The sequence below is a fragment of the Neltuma alba genome, unplaced genomic scaffold, assembly GCF_004799145.2.
Source record: "Neltuma alba isolate B1F8T4 unplaced genomic scaffold, ASM479914v2 tig00011995_pilon, whole genome shotgun sequence".
Classification (NCBI taxonomy): Eukaryota; Viridiplantae; Streptophyta; class Magnoliopsida; order Fabales; family Fabaceae; genus Neltuma; species Neltuma alba.
Genome location: NW_021636568.1, coordinates 210702 through 226418, shown reverse-complemented (window position 1 = coordinate 226418; position 15717 = coordinate 210702). Strand labels below are relative to the sequence as shown.

Here is a 15717-nt window from a genome sequence, read left to right as displayed (position 1 = left end):
TGTGACTATTTTAGTAAATGTATAAATAATATAAATTGTAGTTAAAATTTTAACTCGTTGGCCAAAAAAAAAAAAAACTCCCTGAGAAATGCACCAACATCTAAAGTTTCAAAAGCACGTCCTATGGATTTGCTTCAAGTCCGAGGAAATTATACGTCCACTTAAACAGAGGCATCATCCAAACCAAAAAGTTTGGCACGTTAAATGACAAAAACTACTAAGAGGTTTTCAACAACTTAGTCATTTATTTCCATTGCAAATGTCTACATTATGCTATACAGTGTTCCTTACCAGCATACCAACCAATGCTTATGCTGTGGGCTAGAATAACCAAAACTAGATGGATGGCATGCATAAGCTAGCACCTTCAAGATCATGTCAAGATGGACCTGCAGACCCCGAGGGTAGTTCCAAGCACTCCCCAGTGGATGGCATGGCATTATCTTTTCTTCAAGCAAATTGTATCCTCACCTTGGGAGATAATGCTCAAGCGACGCTCAGCACTGCCACAGCTAGCAATGCTGCACTTCTGAAGTAAATATCTCTTATGTTCTTATCCAGCTTCTGAATAATCTCCTGATCTTTTAAATTCGATGATTCTTTCAAACCCAATCTTCCTGTGTTTTTGCTGATGCCAATAATTGTGTCCCTTAGCTTATTGACAGCCCATGAAAGCCATACCAGTCCAAATCCAAAGCCGGTGGTGAAAAGCTTAGATGCACAGAAGGGTACTCTTCCACAAGCCACCTTCCATATGACAGATAAGAGGACCGCCAGGCCAGTCCCGGCAATGCCTGCACTAAACTGAGAAAGGAGCTCAGGAAGTTCAGGGCCAGCTTTCTTCAGCGAATGAATTGCCGTTTTTTGGCGGTGCTTTGTGTCCATCATTAAAGACAGAAGACTCTCACATGCATGCAAATAATTCCTTTTGTAGAGATCCCTCTCCCTCCCGACTTTCTTCTTCTTCTTTGATGATGGCTTCACCTTGAATTTCTCAGGACTGCTATGAAAATGGCAACGCATTATATTACTATGCAAAAACAAGAAACTACTATGGACATGATATACCCGGTAAATGAGACATGTTCTTGTAAGAAAAAGATACATTCAACGCAAATGAAAGCAATAGTGCAGCTGATTGAATGACCATGATACCTCAACATCATCATGTTGAAAGATCTTTCATTTTCCGTACCTAAGTAAACATCTTGGCATTGAAAGAAATTTAAATCAACTCAGATTTTTGAAAACAGCATTTGTCTTTTGGAAGGAGGGGGTTTGGAGGCTTGGGGTGCAGCAAAAGGAAATGGCAATTTAGCCAACTGATTTTCCTTTTCTTTTCTTTCCAATTTTGATTTCCTTTTCTTTATCTGTAAGCCTTTCTCTTCGTTTTGAAAATCTTATACAAATATCCACTTGCTGCAATCACAAGTCATCTAATATTATGATTAGTTTTCTGTTTTGGTGCCCCTCATTTCCCAAAAGCAACAATTTATTGCTTTTGGGAGAACGTACATTTTGGAGGCCTAAAATCTTAGAACAAATATAGCTTAAATCCTTTTGCTATGGGTACAATAGTTTGGCTTTCTAAACCAACTTTTAATCACACAAGACTAATGCCCATGGGCATTAATGCAAAACACGTACGAAGAATAAGATCAACCATGACGCTCTGAATCAGCATATCATCTCCCAAACTTAGGATAGCTATTAATGGAATTTATCTTGTATACCTCTTCAAAGGAGCAGTCAATGTAGATTGAGTCTTTGACAGGGAGGTATGAGTTCTGGCCTCTGCTTCATTGATATCCAGCCTGTCCATAAAGAATCGTAATTGAGGTTAGTAGTTTGTTTCAAACTAACAATGAAAGAGCGCTATCTGGGAATTAAAATATGTAAGCGATATCTTTGTATTTTATACAATGATAAACCAAAAAGTTACAGGAAAAATCAAAGTAAAGCAAGGAGTAAAAATGCGAAGGCTAAATCAAAGCAATTGTTTTAAACCAAGTTGCATTAGACAATGTCTATACATTTTAATTGTTCTGTTTACAGAAAAACTGGTTGATTCAGTTTTTTTTTTTTTTAAGGCATAGGTATAGGAGGCAATCCTATTAAGACACTGTCGGGTACTAAATGTGAGTATTTTTCTTAACAGGGATTCGAATATTGATTCACCACATTGTGAGAAACTAGCTTTTTCTGTCAGTCCCAATCCCCGTTGGTTGGATGATTCAATTTAATAATATAGAGAAGTATTTATTCATGTGGTTTACTCGGTTTAGGTATGGCCCCCAAATTTATCTTTCAAATTTATTGTTATCCATTCCATACCCTAAGATATGGTATCTAAAGTTTCATTTCATGACAACTTTACTTGGTCCTTGCTGAGGTAGTTGGTAGAAAGTTGACGTGGGAGATGGGGTAGATATCATTTGCCAAGTTCAAGACAAACATCATGGGAGAACCAAAGACTAAAGATTTGCTAGATGGAAAACACGGGGTTGTTTACTGATAGTTATGGAGAAATGCATTTTAGCTTCCTGAGATGTTCCTGTGAGAGGACATGGAGATGTCGCTAGGTAATGTCGGACACTCTTGGATTATTCTTCCACCAAATTAGCGTTGTTTCTACTTCTACTTCTACTTGCGTATGCTAATATTAGTGAATCTTCCAGCTGTCCCCATATCCGAGGCAGTCATTCTGCCTGCATTCATGGCGTGAAAATGCAAACAAGTAGTGAGAGAAGCCCAAGATGCATTCTGTTAGGGATCGCTAGCTCTCTTAGTTCTACCCACAAGTGGATTGATGGACGTTGGAGCAAGTGAAAGGATAACCAATGATATTTCTGAAGCAGAACAGTCTGTTGTTATGGAACAGCATGGAAATTATCAATGGATCTCTTGAGGTGATGGGGAAAAGCAATTCTAATTCTAAGCCTTATATGGGGCAAAGGATGCTCACAAAGACCATGCATTCCTATCATAATGATCTCAAGCTCTAGGTAGTTGCTGATTGTGGCGCCATTCTGGACTCAGGCTGCGTTCTGTTTAGATAAGTTTCAGGCATGGAGTTTGGTTGCTTGCATATTTTGGATCAGTGGCAGTCAGCAGCTTCTATGCTATATGCAAGGAACACTGCAAGAATTCTAGCACATGATTCTGATTTGACTGAAACAGTGGTCTTGAAATTTCAGGGCTTCGGGCATCTAGTAAATGTTTACCGGTCCTTGTTTGTTGGCAGCTCTAGGCTATATAGATTATGCTTAGATTAATTCTTGCCAAGGTTGGCTTACTAGTCGGTGGGAATCAAGTATTTAAAGCAAGTAAATAGTAGACCATTCTTCAAAATCATAATTCAACACTTGTTTTAGTCGAACAAGACCCAAGTCCATTTGACATACCTTCAATCGTGGGTTGAGATGGGAAATGCATTTCTCATACGTTATGTGTCTCTAATGAAAACTATGATAGTGATAGTATGTGGATCCTTAATTGTAGTAATATGGGCTGCCATATTAAGTATTCAAATTGGTTCTCTCACATAAATAGCTAATTGAGATATTCTTCTCCATCCTATTAGATGAAACATGGAATTTAAATTGATGTTTGACGGCCCTATAAAGGGCTGTTTACGTAGGATTCCCACTAGTAAAGAAGTCAAGTGAAGCATGTAATAAAATGCAGCGGTCAGAAGATCAGCTCACCAAGGACAATTGATTTACAAAGTAATATAGGATGCCTAACTCCACATTCAATAGTGCTAGTTGATCTGTTATGTACTTAATTAGTTCTTTCCCTTAAATAGCTGACTTCTAATAGAAGGTTATCCGACTTGGATCTTGGCAAATGATATCCACCTCATCCAGCATGTCCGCTTTCTATCAACCACCTTAGCAAGGACGAAATGAAGTGATCACCAAATCAAAGTTTGTGGACCAACTCTCAAGGTTCAGAAAATAAAGGGGTGGATTTGGGGCCCAAAAAAATGCAAGGACTAAATTGAAATCTAAGAAAATCTATAAGGACCAAATGATTAATTTTCCCATAAGATCAATTGCATCAAAAATCTCAACATGAAAAATAACTACAAAGTTAATAAAGAAGACTAGATAACCATTCTGTACAAAGAATGACAAATTTACTATGAAAAAAGCAATGTTCAGTGAGTCAAATAGTTATTTGGATGCCTGAACAGACAGGAATTCATGTACTGTTTATTGAAGGCTAAACAGGTTAGTGTATTCATACCTACTGAAGTATGGAACAAGCAGAGAATGCTTTTCTCCCTTGTGTGAGTTTTTTGACAGGTATGATTCAGCAACTATAGAAAGGAAATCCTTCATCGCACTCCCAGCGCCCAAGAATGAGACAAGATCTTCAGGATGAACTAAAATGTCCGGCGAAAAGGCAGAATCTCCAATAAATTCTAACAAAATCCTCCGGATATCAATTTTGCTATTTGGATAGATAAGAGAAGTTGAAAAAGGCTGTTGAGGCACATCAGTTCCCAGCAGCTGAAAATCCATTGAGTCAGACATCAAAGACCTATGCTCTTCACTTATCTCTGTTTCAGAAGCACTGGACTTAAGGAACTGCACTATTTTGTCATGCTTAGTGCATTTTTCAACAATTCCAAAGCCAAAAAGTACTGCATCTGGGCAGGTTGCTGCAAGCAAAGATAAGTGAGATTATACAGAGCACACATAAAATAAAAGGCAAAATGAATTAAATAGCATAAGTCATAGTGAAGATTCTTTCAAAGATAAAGGAAAGCACGGGAAAATGAACAAACCAGATTTTCATTCTGTGGTTTTCTGCATCATGGCAGCAGTAAATCAAAACACCTAATAGAATGAATCAATATTTGCCGATTACCATCATATTTTAGCAATTGATTGGAGCACATCACACATCAACTTGTGATAGAATGATTATCAGGCCATGACAAAGACCAACACAGACAGCATCCAACAGCAAGAGTGAAGAGAAGTTATGGAGTCACGCTGATTTTAGACGTTATCAAGCCAAAGAAAACATACAAGAGCACTCGAATTTTAAAAAGGGTGCAGGTACATTGCATAAATAGTATCTGGCTGGAATAGCAGCCAAAAGTTTTACATTTCCACGCGATAAGGCTTTGAGAAACAACACAGAATCGAACTAATAGATTCACTTAGCAATGGACGAGAAACAGAGTGTGGGACTTTTTGTAATTTTTTGAAGGAGGTGCTCATATACTTTCCGAGTGTTGGGCCAAGATATGGATACAATCAAATAATTAGATAATCTTCTGCAAATATGTACCATGTAACGGTAGGATCAAATACACAATTTAATCATCTGCACACCTTGGACATCATTAGGCAAGGGCCTTTGAGCTGGTAGGTCAATATTGACAGACTGACTGGAATTGAAGCATTCGCTTTGGGATTTCCGTGATTCCCCACATGGATTTGGCCTTAGAGCAGGAGAAGAATATCTGATAATTTCTGGTTTTGTTACGGGTGAGGACAATAATGGCTGAAAACCCTGTTTGAAGCAACGTCAAAATAAAAAGTAAACCAAATAAAATCAATTAGAACATTACACATACGCAGATTTCCAGACTACTCAACTAGACAACCATAAACGCAAACAAATGTAGTGAAATCAGCTGAACCACGATGATTCAGATTTAAAACGTCATAATATACTTGTTCGCTATAAAATTCCTCGACCAACAGACCAACAAGAATCTCAATCACCATGAACCAGATTTTACCTTCAGACTGCCGCCCAACCCTACTAGCTCATGCTGTGAGACAAGCCCTGGAGGATAACCATGAGAGGCCATTAAGCAAAGTTTGAGCACCATGGCTCAGAGGTACCCGTCCCAGAGAAGGAGTCGCTGAAACCAAAATCCCCCTCCTTTCGTGCTTCTGTCAGGCCACTCTGGGCTTATCCTTCCCTGGACCTCAAATCCCAGAGATTTTCATTTTCCACGAATTAGATTTTGGGTGGCACTGAAAATCTGATAAATGGGATTTTCTGCGATCCATTTGTTTGATCCAGAAAGTTCTGATAATAGCTCCATCATACGATGGGAACGGACTTGAATATCCCGGCTGGAGCCCCTGTCAACCTTCGCTCTTGGACTTTTCTGGCTCTGGGTATTGGGTTCTAACAGTGTGTGCCGCACAACCTAGCCCACTTTTCACTCGAGGTTCTCAAGTTCATCTCTACCGTCCAATCTGAAATCATGTTCGCTGTGGGCCCTCCATCGGTTTGCTGACCGTCACTAGCCATAAGAATTTAACCCTGCGCTGCGCCACATGAACCATCCATTTTTTGGAAAAATCCGTGCGAAGGACCCACAAACTTGGGGATTAGTGGATCACAAAATTTATCATAAAACTCAAAAATTATTTTTAAAATTATGATTTTATTTTTACCTAAATACCCCCTAAAATAATATTTACCTAATTATTTTTATCTTATCTCTAAATATAAACGATATTTAGAAGTTGTTTTTAGAAAAAAATAAAACAAAAGACCTCGAACAAATAAAATTTATCATAAAAGGTATTAAAAATTATAATTATTTACGAGACCAATATGAAAATATAAATTTAAATATACTAAAACGCTCCTAACTTAATTCCTTACATTTTTTCTTACATTCAAATTTTTGAAAAGAAAAAAAAAACTAAAGCTAAACCTGCCTGTCACTCCCACAATCATATTCTTTGTTTTTCTTTTTAGTTTTTTTTTCACGGAGATTTAAATCCATATCATCAATATCTTTTACTCTTGCAACTATTATATGACATCACATTTGAAATTTTTACTTTTTTTGTCATAAAACTAATTATTTGTTTTCTGTAAAAAAATCACTAATTCTCGTGTGTGTGGCAGTTTTTAATCTTAAATTATTTATTTTTTATTTTTCATTTTTCTTTTCCACGATAGCTGTGATAGAGAATTGCGAGTACTCGTAACGTTGATGTTTATGTAAAAATTATTTGTGATTTAACTATTATTGAGATTGAGTTGAGCCAATTTTAGTTTTTAATCTTTAATATTTATTCGTTTTTCTTAGATATTTGATATTTGAAGTTTGATGATGATGATGATTTTATGACTTTAGACTAGTTATTTTAAATCAGTCCTAAACTCTTTTGGCTTCTAAAAATCTGGAATTACAAATTCAAAAATCCTCAAAAAAATATAATAAATGTGTGAGTTATGAAATGAATAAATAAAATAAAAATGAATCCCAATTGATCAAACATATTATTCAATCTCTTTGAAATTTACTACATCGATATAAAAAACTATCAAATAGTAAATATGTTATACTATCCAAAAGACCAAATGATATAATTGATGATCTATATAAAGACTCCATATCTAATTCGGTTTGACAGGCAAACGCTATGTATTAAAAAATAATATGCTGTAATCAAAAATTAATTTTGTTTTTAATTATAAAAACCAATTTCATTTTAGTTTTGGTTTTTTATTTATTTTAAAGTATAAGCAATTTAATACTTTTGATTTTATATTTGGATATTTGGTCCCTTTACATAATTACAGTTTTTATGATCCTCCATAATAAATATAATTTTTTCTAGGTCTTTCATTCTAATTCTCTCTTATCGTTAACTTTTGTAGTAAATTTTCTATTTTATTTCTATTAAAAATTTATTTTAATAGTTAATATATTGATTTTTTGTTTTTCAAAACATCATTCCCTACGCAATAAACGTTGTAAGGATCATATTTTAATATAATATCTCGTCATCACAGATTCATTTTTTCATAATTCTTTTTATTATAAATTTTTTTCCCATCTTTTATATTTTACTCCCACAAATAAAGGTATTTTGAAGAAAAAAAACCTTCAAATTTTACACATTTATTGTTTTTAATTAATTTTAACTAATTTTTTTATTTGCGTAATTTAGTTCAAGATTTCTTAACTTTTTTTATAAAAAGAGACGGAGTACTTACTACAACTTTAGTTTTCCTTTTTTTGGCACAAAGGCCTAATAGAAATATCCTTCCGTTTTTTATTATAAGATCTTTTTAACTAAATTATACAGTTTAAAAAATAATTAAAATTAATTAAAATAATATGCAGAAAATGCAATTTTTTTTCAAATATACTCATATATATATATAGTAAATGAGAGAAAGTAACAGTGGATAATAAAAAAAATAAGTATTAAATACATTAAATTATAAGTAAAATAGGTAATAATGTATTAAATACTCAAATAAACTCAAAGATCTTATAAAAAGAGACAAACTTTTTTTAAAATTGAATATTATAATAAAGGACAGAGAGAGTACCACGTTACAGGGCATGCATGTTGTGCGAAACCATTTTTAATACCCATTTCAATGTCAATTTCAGTTAGTGGTGAAGACAGGGCATAGAGGTTGTTTTGTTTAGCTTTATATAAGTAATTTTATTGTATATAAGGTAAACATGTGAGAAAAATTTTATTTTGATTTGCATGCATTTTTTTAATTGACTGTAGAGATATCCCAACCCCACCGCATCATGCACACATATTTATAACTTTGTCTTTTGTTATGGTTGTAATATATGTTTTGTCTTTAGGATCCGAGGAGTAATTTTCTTGAATCGCATAAAAGTAGAGTTAACCGAGAGATTAAGAAAAGGACTATTGTGTTATTGAAACTTGTGAGATTAAGAAGTGACACTGATAAGGATTTTCCCCCTTTAATGGTCTCCCCTCTCTGATAGAAGCAGGGAGCAGTGAAAAAGATGATGGTGTCACCCGTACGCCTTTTTTGTCTTTGCCTTGTTGCACCGTGAATGTTAGTTTTCCTTTAGAATAATATTGCAGCTTATGCCACTGCCACACATCAATATTGAGTCTTCATTCCATGACTTTGGGCTGTTCATATTAGTTTCTCAGGAACGATTTTAGAGTACGCGGGAGGAATTTTGTTTTAACTTTTGTGAAAGCACTTTTTAAGTATTTTTTGAGATTTTCACACATCCCTCTAACCTAATATTTTGAGCTTAATAAACACGGAATGAATATTTTTTTAATCTCTTAATAAACTAAGGAATGAATATTTCATATTTTGTAATCACCCATGTGAACAGTGAGAATGATGCCAATGAAAACTTTGATATCAATTCATTAATCTCTTTAACACCGGTTGGAATGTAGCTACTTTCATGTTTGATGTTATGTTCTTCACCCTTCTATTTGGCACAGTTCTGCCTTGGCCGTGTGTTAAAATTTTATTTGTTGAATTTTATGCTCGTCCGTCCAATTGTAAGTAAAACCCAACAATCGGACGTATATGAGTAGTATGATTTAGAAATTTTTATTCACCTGTTTCAATTTGATTTTCTTTTTCAAAGAAATCTCGAAGAATTTGATTATTTTTATATTCTCGCTTGAAATCGTAAATAATAATTTATTTATTTCTAGTCAATTAAAGTTAGCTATGTCACTTGTTAATGTTGTTTTCTTTTATAAATTATTACTAAGAATATTATCATAATTTAACATGTAGCAATTTTAATCACGAATGACTTTCGAATGCAATGCCACAACCATGCAAAAATAGCGAAAAACTCAAGCGCTGTTTAGTTTTCTGTTTTTTAAAATAGTTTTTTCCTTCAAAAATGGAAAAAAAATTCATAATGTATATCTGGTCATGTGTCCGAATAATGAAAAAATAGAATAAAAGTACAATTTTACTCATAATTTTATTTTTTTAGACATATCCAGATTATTTTTAATGCAATTACCCATGATCTTTTTTTAGTAACTACAATCATATAATAAATAAATTTCTGAACAATGGAAACGATATTGTAAAGAAGAAATATCTTTCATTAACTTAAAATAACTTGCTTGATCGCATAATACAGGCATTGCTTAGTCATCTCTGTGAGGGCACTGGCAGGGTAAAAAAGGCAAGATTAGTTAGGTCAGTCAAGACCTGCAAAACAATTAAGAGTTTAATTAAGTCAAACCGATTTTATTAGAAAAAAATAAAAATCAACCATGCGTCGCGAGTTATCATTATGACATTATAATAAACAAAAAGCCTTGTATTATAAATTTTAGTTCCGATTACAAACTATAAAAGAAATATTTTGATTGCATACATTACATCCTATCTCTCACAAACATATCATACGTGTTTCCAAAATTATAAAATATTTTTTAATTCTTCAGATTAAATCTTGTTTATTTGGGTTTATTAATTTTAGAAACATTTTTTGCCATAAATTTATCAACTTGATCCCTATAATTTTATTTATTTTATAATTTAATCTCTTATTTTATCACATATATAATTTTATTTTTTAAAAATACAAGAACTAAATTATATATATAGATAAAACTATAGTAACCAAGTTATAACAAGTTAAATTTTAGAAATTCGTTACAATCAACTCAAAATTATAAAAATTAAATTATATTAAATTAAATTATAGAGACTAGCCTACAAACATGTCATAGCTGAAAGAACAAAAAAAAAAATTTCCGCAAAAAACTCCCAACAAACGAGAATGTCGAGCTCGATTTTCCTGACGGAGATGGAGAGCAGCCAGAGCTGACCCGAAGTCACTGTTTTCCTTTGTTTTTTCTTTTTTTTTTGCCTTGAAGTTACTGTTTCAGTAATCACGTAATATTGAGCACGCCTTTAAAATGGACACGTGTCTTGAGGCCCTCAGTCGCATAAAAAAAATTATTTAAACCCCCTTTAAAGCCATCTCATGTCATCTCTCCTCCGTTCTTTATCTTTCTTTCATTCGATCTGATTCGAAACCCTAGAATTTGATCCCCATCAATCTCCAGCTTCCACAGAGGAACCCTAGATTTTCTCGTTAAGCTCTCTCTCATTTACTCTAGAGCTGACCCCAATTCTAGCTTCTAAATCCTCGAGTCCAATTCTCACCCGAATTCGCGCATAGATCCTAGATCGTTACCCCAATTCCTTTCCAATTTTCCTACCCTCCTATCGGGCTTTACATCTGGAATTTTCCTCCGGAAATTAAGACATTGTTGATTCAATTATCGTGGCTTGCGCATGGGTAAGGTTCTCCGAGAAACCTCGAGGCCATCCTCCAATTCTTCATCCCCATCCCCGTCTTCTCCACCTGCAACAACCTCATCCACGTCGATCACCGAGACTGTAAGGGGTTCTCATCAGTTCAAGATCACGGGTTATTCGTTGTCAAAAGGAATTGGGATTGGGAAATACATAGCATCTGACACGTTCTCGGTCGGTGGGTATGAGTGGGCGATCTACTTCTATCCTGATGGGAAGAGCGTCGAAGACAATGCTACCTACGTATCGCTGTTTATCGCGCTGGCCAGTGAAGGCACAGACGTTAGGGCTCTTTTTGAGTTGACACTTTTAGATCAGAGTGGGAAAGAGAGGCACAAGGTACATAGTCATTTTGAGAGAACGCTCGAAAGCGGACCGTACACCTTAAAATACCGTGGTAGCATGTGGTAAGTTGGCTTCCTGTGGGTTTTCCTTTTTTCTCTTGGCCTTACCATTTTCTTGATTTCTATTTTTCACCGTTCCCCCTTTCTTGATTTGGGCCATCAATAGATACCCTGAATGCATACATAGGCCAAGTTCTTGATTTGCATGAAAAGCAATTAACTGAGTTCTGATGCGTCATTGACTGTGGAATGCGTTGTTTATGAGAGTAAATTGAAGAGTTGTTGGATTGATGATGTTGAAAATCTTAAACATGGAACGTTTGGTCTCTATAATGAGAAGCAAGTGCTGGCACTGAGCTGAGCAAGGGGGTGTTCTTTCCCCAACCTCAAAAAAAGGAAAAAAAAAAGAAAGAAAAGAAAAACAATCCTGATGCTATTTTTACTATACTCTGAATTCTTCCCCTGATACATGACTAGTAGGCATGAACCAAGGTTACTTGTGTCTATGTATATTTAGGATGTTAGGAGCACTGCGCTTTAAAGTTCATGCGAGTTATTTATGAGGCCTTTCACCTCTGGAATGCAGCTGTTAGCATTCAATTTTTTTCATAACTCATAAATTAATTTTTGACATAAAAAAATTCAAAATCTGAATGGAGTATCTATATGATTCTGGTGTTATGTGACTAATGGACCAAGATTTTTGGAACGATGCAAAGTCCGGGGGGTGAAATTTCCTTTAATCCCATGCTTGAAACAAGTATAGTTGTGATTCTGAAATGCTGTGAATCACCAATGAAGGCGATATTAATTTCACCACCCGGTAGGCTTCGTGTTATTGTTGTCAGGAAAGTGCAGGAGAGGGGTTTAATGTGATTTGAGAAGTATCGTTTGTTCTGGAAAGACCCTTTGTTTTGTAGCGCTTGTCAGTAAACCCAAACTTAGTATAAAGCCTTCAGATTAGGTTTGTGTTGGTTTAGTTTTAGTCTGCTACCCTAAGTTCACGTGGCGTGAAAAATTTTTGTACTTCAGATTTTTTTAATGAAAATATCTTACTTGTACCATTTCTCTTCCTCTTCTGAATGTATTTATGGATATATGAGCGAACATCTAAATGCTTGAATTAAGATGTGACTGGACTAAATATTCCACGATGTATATAGAAGTGTTTATGAGAAGATGATATTTGGTAAATATTAATTTATTGATAATGGTTGTTCAGGGGTTACAAGCGGTTTTTTAAAAGAACAGCTCTTGAGACGTCAGACTACCTTCAAGATGATTGCCTCTGCGTTAACTGTAGTGTTGGTGTAGTGAGGTCACACACGGAGGGCCCCAAGATCTACTCCATAGCAATACCATCTTCTAACATTGGACAGCAATTTGGGCAGCTATTGGAACACGGAAAAGGAAGTGATGTGAGTTTTGAAGTTAATGGAGAGGTTTTTGCTGCTCATAAATTGGTACTAGCAGCTCGTTCACCCGTATTCAGAGCCCAACTTTTTGGTCCTATGAAAGATCAAAATACTCGGTGTATAAAAGTTGAGGACATGGAAGCTCCCGTTTTTAAGGTTTGATGAAATGCTTTTTGGCGCTTCCGTTTGTTTAGAAATTGGTTATGATTTTACTTAGCCAAGTTATTATTTAGTTATTTTTATCTGTTTTTATTTTAACTGAGGGTTACTTATCTTTAATTTTTTTTTTTTTAAAGTTTGTATGGATCAAGATTAATTAAGTTTCTATTTCAATCAGAATATGGCTAGGTTAAGTATTTTGTGTAAATTAAAATAGAGTCATCTTGTATTGATTGGAATAAAGTTGTCCTATTCTTTTAGAGTTTCTTGTTTTAGTTTGAGTAGAAATTGGTAATCTGTTTTGAAATTTATGGATGTAACTTTACTTCTATATTATAGAAAGAGGTGAGAAGAAAAAACTGACTTTCTACTATAGGTGTTGCAGTGTGGTAGAAGAATATGGTTAGGATGATTATTTGCATCTTACACGTGCTGATTGTGCTTGCCTGAAAATGGCTTTTGGGTTTTTTCGCTGCTACTTTTGTTGATTTGCACCATCGTTTTGTGCTTCCCTTTTTATATTTTTGTTTGTTACTTGTTTATTATGCTAGTACTTCTCTTGATGAGCCTTGGGTTTTAAATTAAGGTCTTTGATGAGCTTTTCTAGTTAACATGCTTTTCTTCGGAGAATAATGAACGCTTGGGGTGATATTTTGATGCTCATAGTTCCGTCACTATTTTTTGTCTTCACTTTTGTCACATCCTTTATATATACTAAACAAAAGTGGATGTTGTATTTTATGAGATTGCACTGTAGGCCCACCAACAGCATATGAACGTCATGAAAAGAAAATTAATTGTACAAAACATTACTTTGATCAGTCATGAATATGATGCTAGGTGCACATAGATATGGGGTCTTAATACTTAGTTGCTTAGTGCATTGGTTCCATTTTTTCAAAAGGTTCTAGTTGGCCCACTTTTGTAGATGTATAGTACTGTATTTAATGGGAGGAAATCAAATCATGGCAGAAAAGTGGTGGCTGGCAGTTGGCTTATTAATTGTTTGTTCTACACGATTAAAGACTTATAATGGTTGGTGGGGCTGCTTCATTTGCTTTCTGAGTATAAAGCATGAAGTGAGGTGCTGTAAGAGCATTGGTGCCCTCTTGACATTTAGAATCGGTGACTTGGGCTTTTTGGTCTGGGGAAGAAACTGCTGGATTTTATGTGTCATAAATTCATGGAAGGCAGTTAGTCTCATTTCCTAGATGCTTAGTGATGCCAATTCGATTTTAATTTGAGGTCTATAAACATGATAGGATGGTTTAGGTGAATTAGTCGGTACTTAGCAGCTTAAATATGCAAAGAAAGGAAAAAAAAAAGAGTGTTCTTGTTTGTTAATGGCATTACATGCTAATATTTTTGTTTGAGAAGGAAGCATTCTATTTGTGCCATTTGCTTATGCATTAATGCACATCAGATATGAACCCATTCAGGGTTAAGATTTTTTTAATTTTGTTTTGCTTTGATTTATTCTTGTTTTGGTGCGTTTTCTTAGCGATGTTGACTCAATGCAGTATCTGTATAATAATGACATGAGTTTTCTGTCTAATGAAGCATACCATTTACTAGCTTTGCCATTTTTGGTGGAGAAAGTTTACGTGAATGACTTGTCTGTTGCATCCTATCATGTTACGCTTTTGCAGGCATTACTTCATTTCATATACTGGGACTCACTGCCTGACCTGCAAGAGCTTACTGGCTTGAACTCAAAATGGGCAACTACGTTGATGGCTCAGCATCTGCTGGCTGCGGCTGATCGGTATGGTTTAGAGAGGCTTAGGCTGATGTGTGAAGCCAGCCTTTGTGAAGATGTTGCAATAAACACTGTGGCCACAACTCTAGCTTTGGCTGAGCATCACCATTGTTTCCAGCTGAAAGCAGTCTGTCTCAAATTCATTGCAATGCCTGAAAATCTACGAGGTGCGGTTTAATTCCTCTGAATTTCTATATTTTGCTACGTCTAAGAAAAGACGGGTGATGTATGGTAGATGATGTGGTAGCCTATCCGGCTGCAAATGTATATAGCCTTGGCATTGACAGTCTTTTCAAATGTAATAAATGCTATCCACATCTTAACCACAAAAGAATATCGGTTGCTGAATTCATTACAAGAGTGATATTCGTTTATAAAATTGGCACGGTCCAAATCTATTGTAGTAAGATGTTTGTTTAATTTCATACTTCAATCATAATTAAGGAACTAAGGCATCTCCATTTTGTTTCACAGCTGTGATGCAAACTGACGGTTTTGACTACTTAAAGGAAAGTTGCCCATCTGTTCTGACCGAGCTATTGGAGTACGTGGCTAGATTTACGGAGCATTCAGACTTCATGTGCAAGCATAGGAGTGAGGCAATTCTTGATGGCAGCGACATAAATGGTCGACGGGTGAAGCAAAGACTATAGTATGATTGTGAACGCTAAATATCTATCTGTACACCCTCTCCTCTCCGATAAAAGAGAGAGAGAGAGAGCCATAGATAGAGATATATGATAAGCTCTTGTAGGATTAGGGGCAATTTTTAATTTTTTCTATGTCTGTCTGTATTTTTTTTAACGCCTAGGAGATGTAAATGTAGTTTGTTTTGGTGGTGTTGTTGGTATGCTTCATCTGTAATATGCTTAGTTTTCTTTCTACTCTAACATTTGTCTTTTGTTATTTTTCTTTTATTGGAGCCAACTCTGTTGCTGATTAC

The 15717-nt window shown here is 35.1% G+C and overlaps 2 protein-coding genes across 3 annotated transcripts; one reads left to right on the top strand and one right to left on the bottom strand.

The window, feature by feature from the left end:
* Positions 1-205: 205 nt before the first annotated feature.
* LOC114720708 (uncharacterized) lies at positions 206-6030 on the bottom strand. 2 transcript variants are annotated; one of them, XM_028906383.1, is made up of 5 exons: positions 5765-6030; positions 5352-5532; positions 4252-4669; positions 1734-1814; positions 206-1003 (listed from the first exon to the last, which is right to left on the bottom strand). In XM_028906383.1, the coding sequence occupies exons 1-5, from the start codon at positions 5855-5857 to the stop codon at positions 487-489; spliced, it is 1290 nt and encodes a 429-aa protein (XP_028762216.1). In that variant the 5' UTR covers positions 5858-6030; the 3' UTR covers positions 206-486. The 2 variants fall into 2 exon arrangements, with proteins under 2 accessions (XP_028762216.1, XP_028762218.1); XM_028906385.1 differs by having other exon boundaries at positions 206-1000; positions 5765-6019.
* Positions 6031-10852: 4822 nt separating this feature from the next.
* Positions 10853-15716, top strand: LOC114720711 (BTB/POZ and MATH domain-containing protein 2). The gene is made up of 4 exons (XM_028906390.1): positions 10853-11504; positions 12664-13012; positions 14665-14941; positions 15249-15716. Exons 1-4 carry the CDS (start codon positions 11077-11079, stop codon positions 15425-15427), a joined length of 1233 nt encoding a protein of 410 aa, XP_028762223.1. The 5' UTR covers positions 10853-11076; the 3' UTR covers positions 15428-15716.
* Position 15717: the final 1 nt, after the last annotated feature.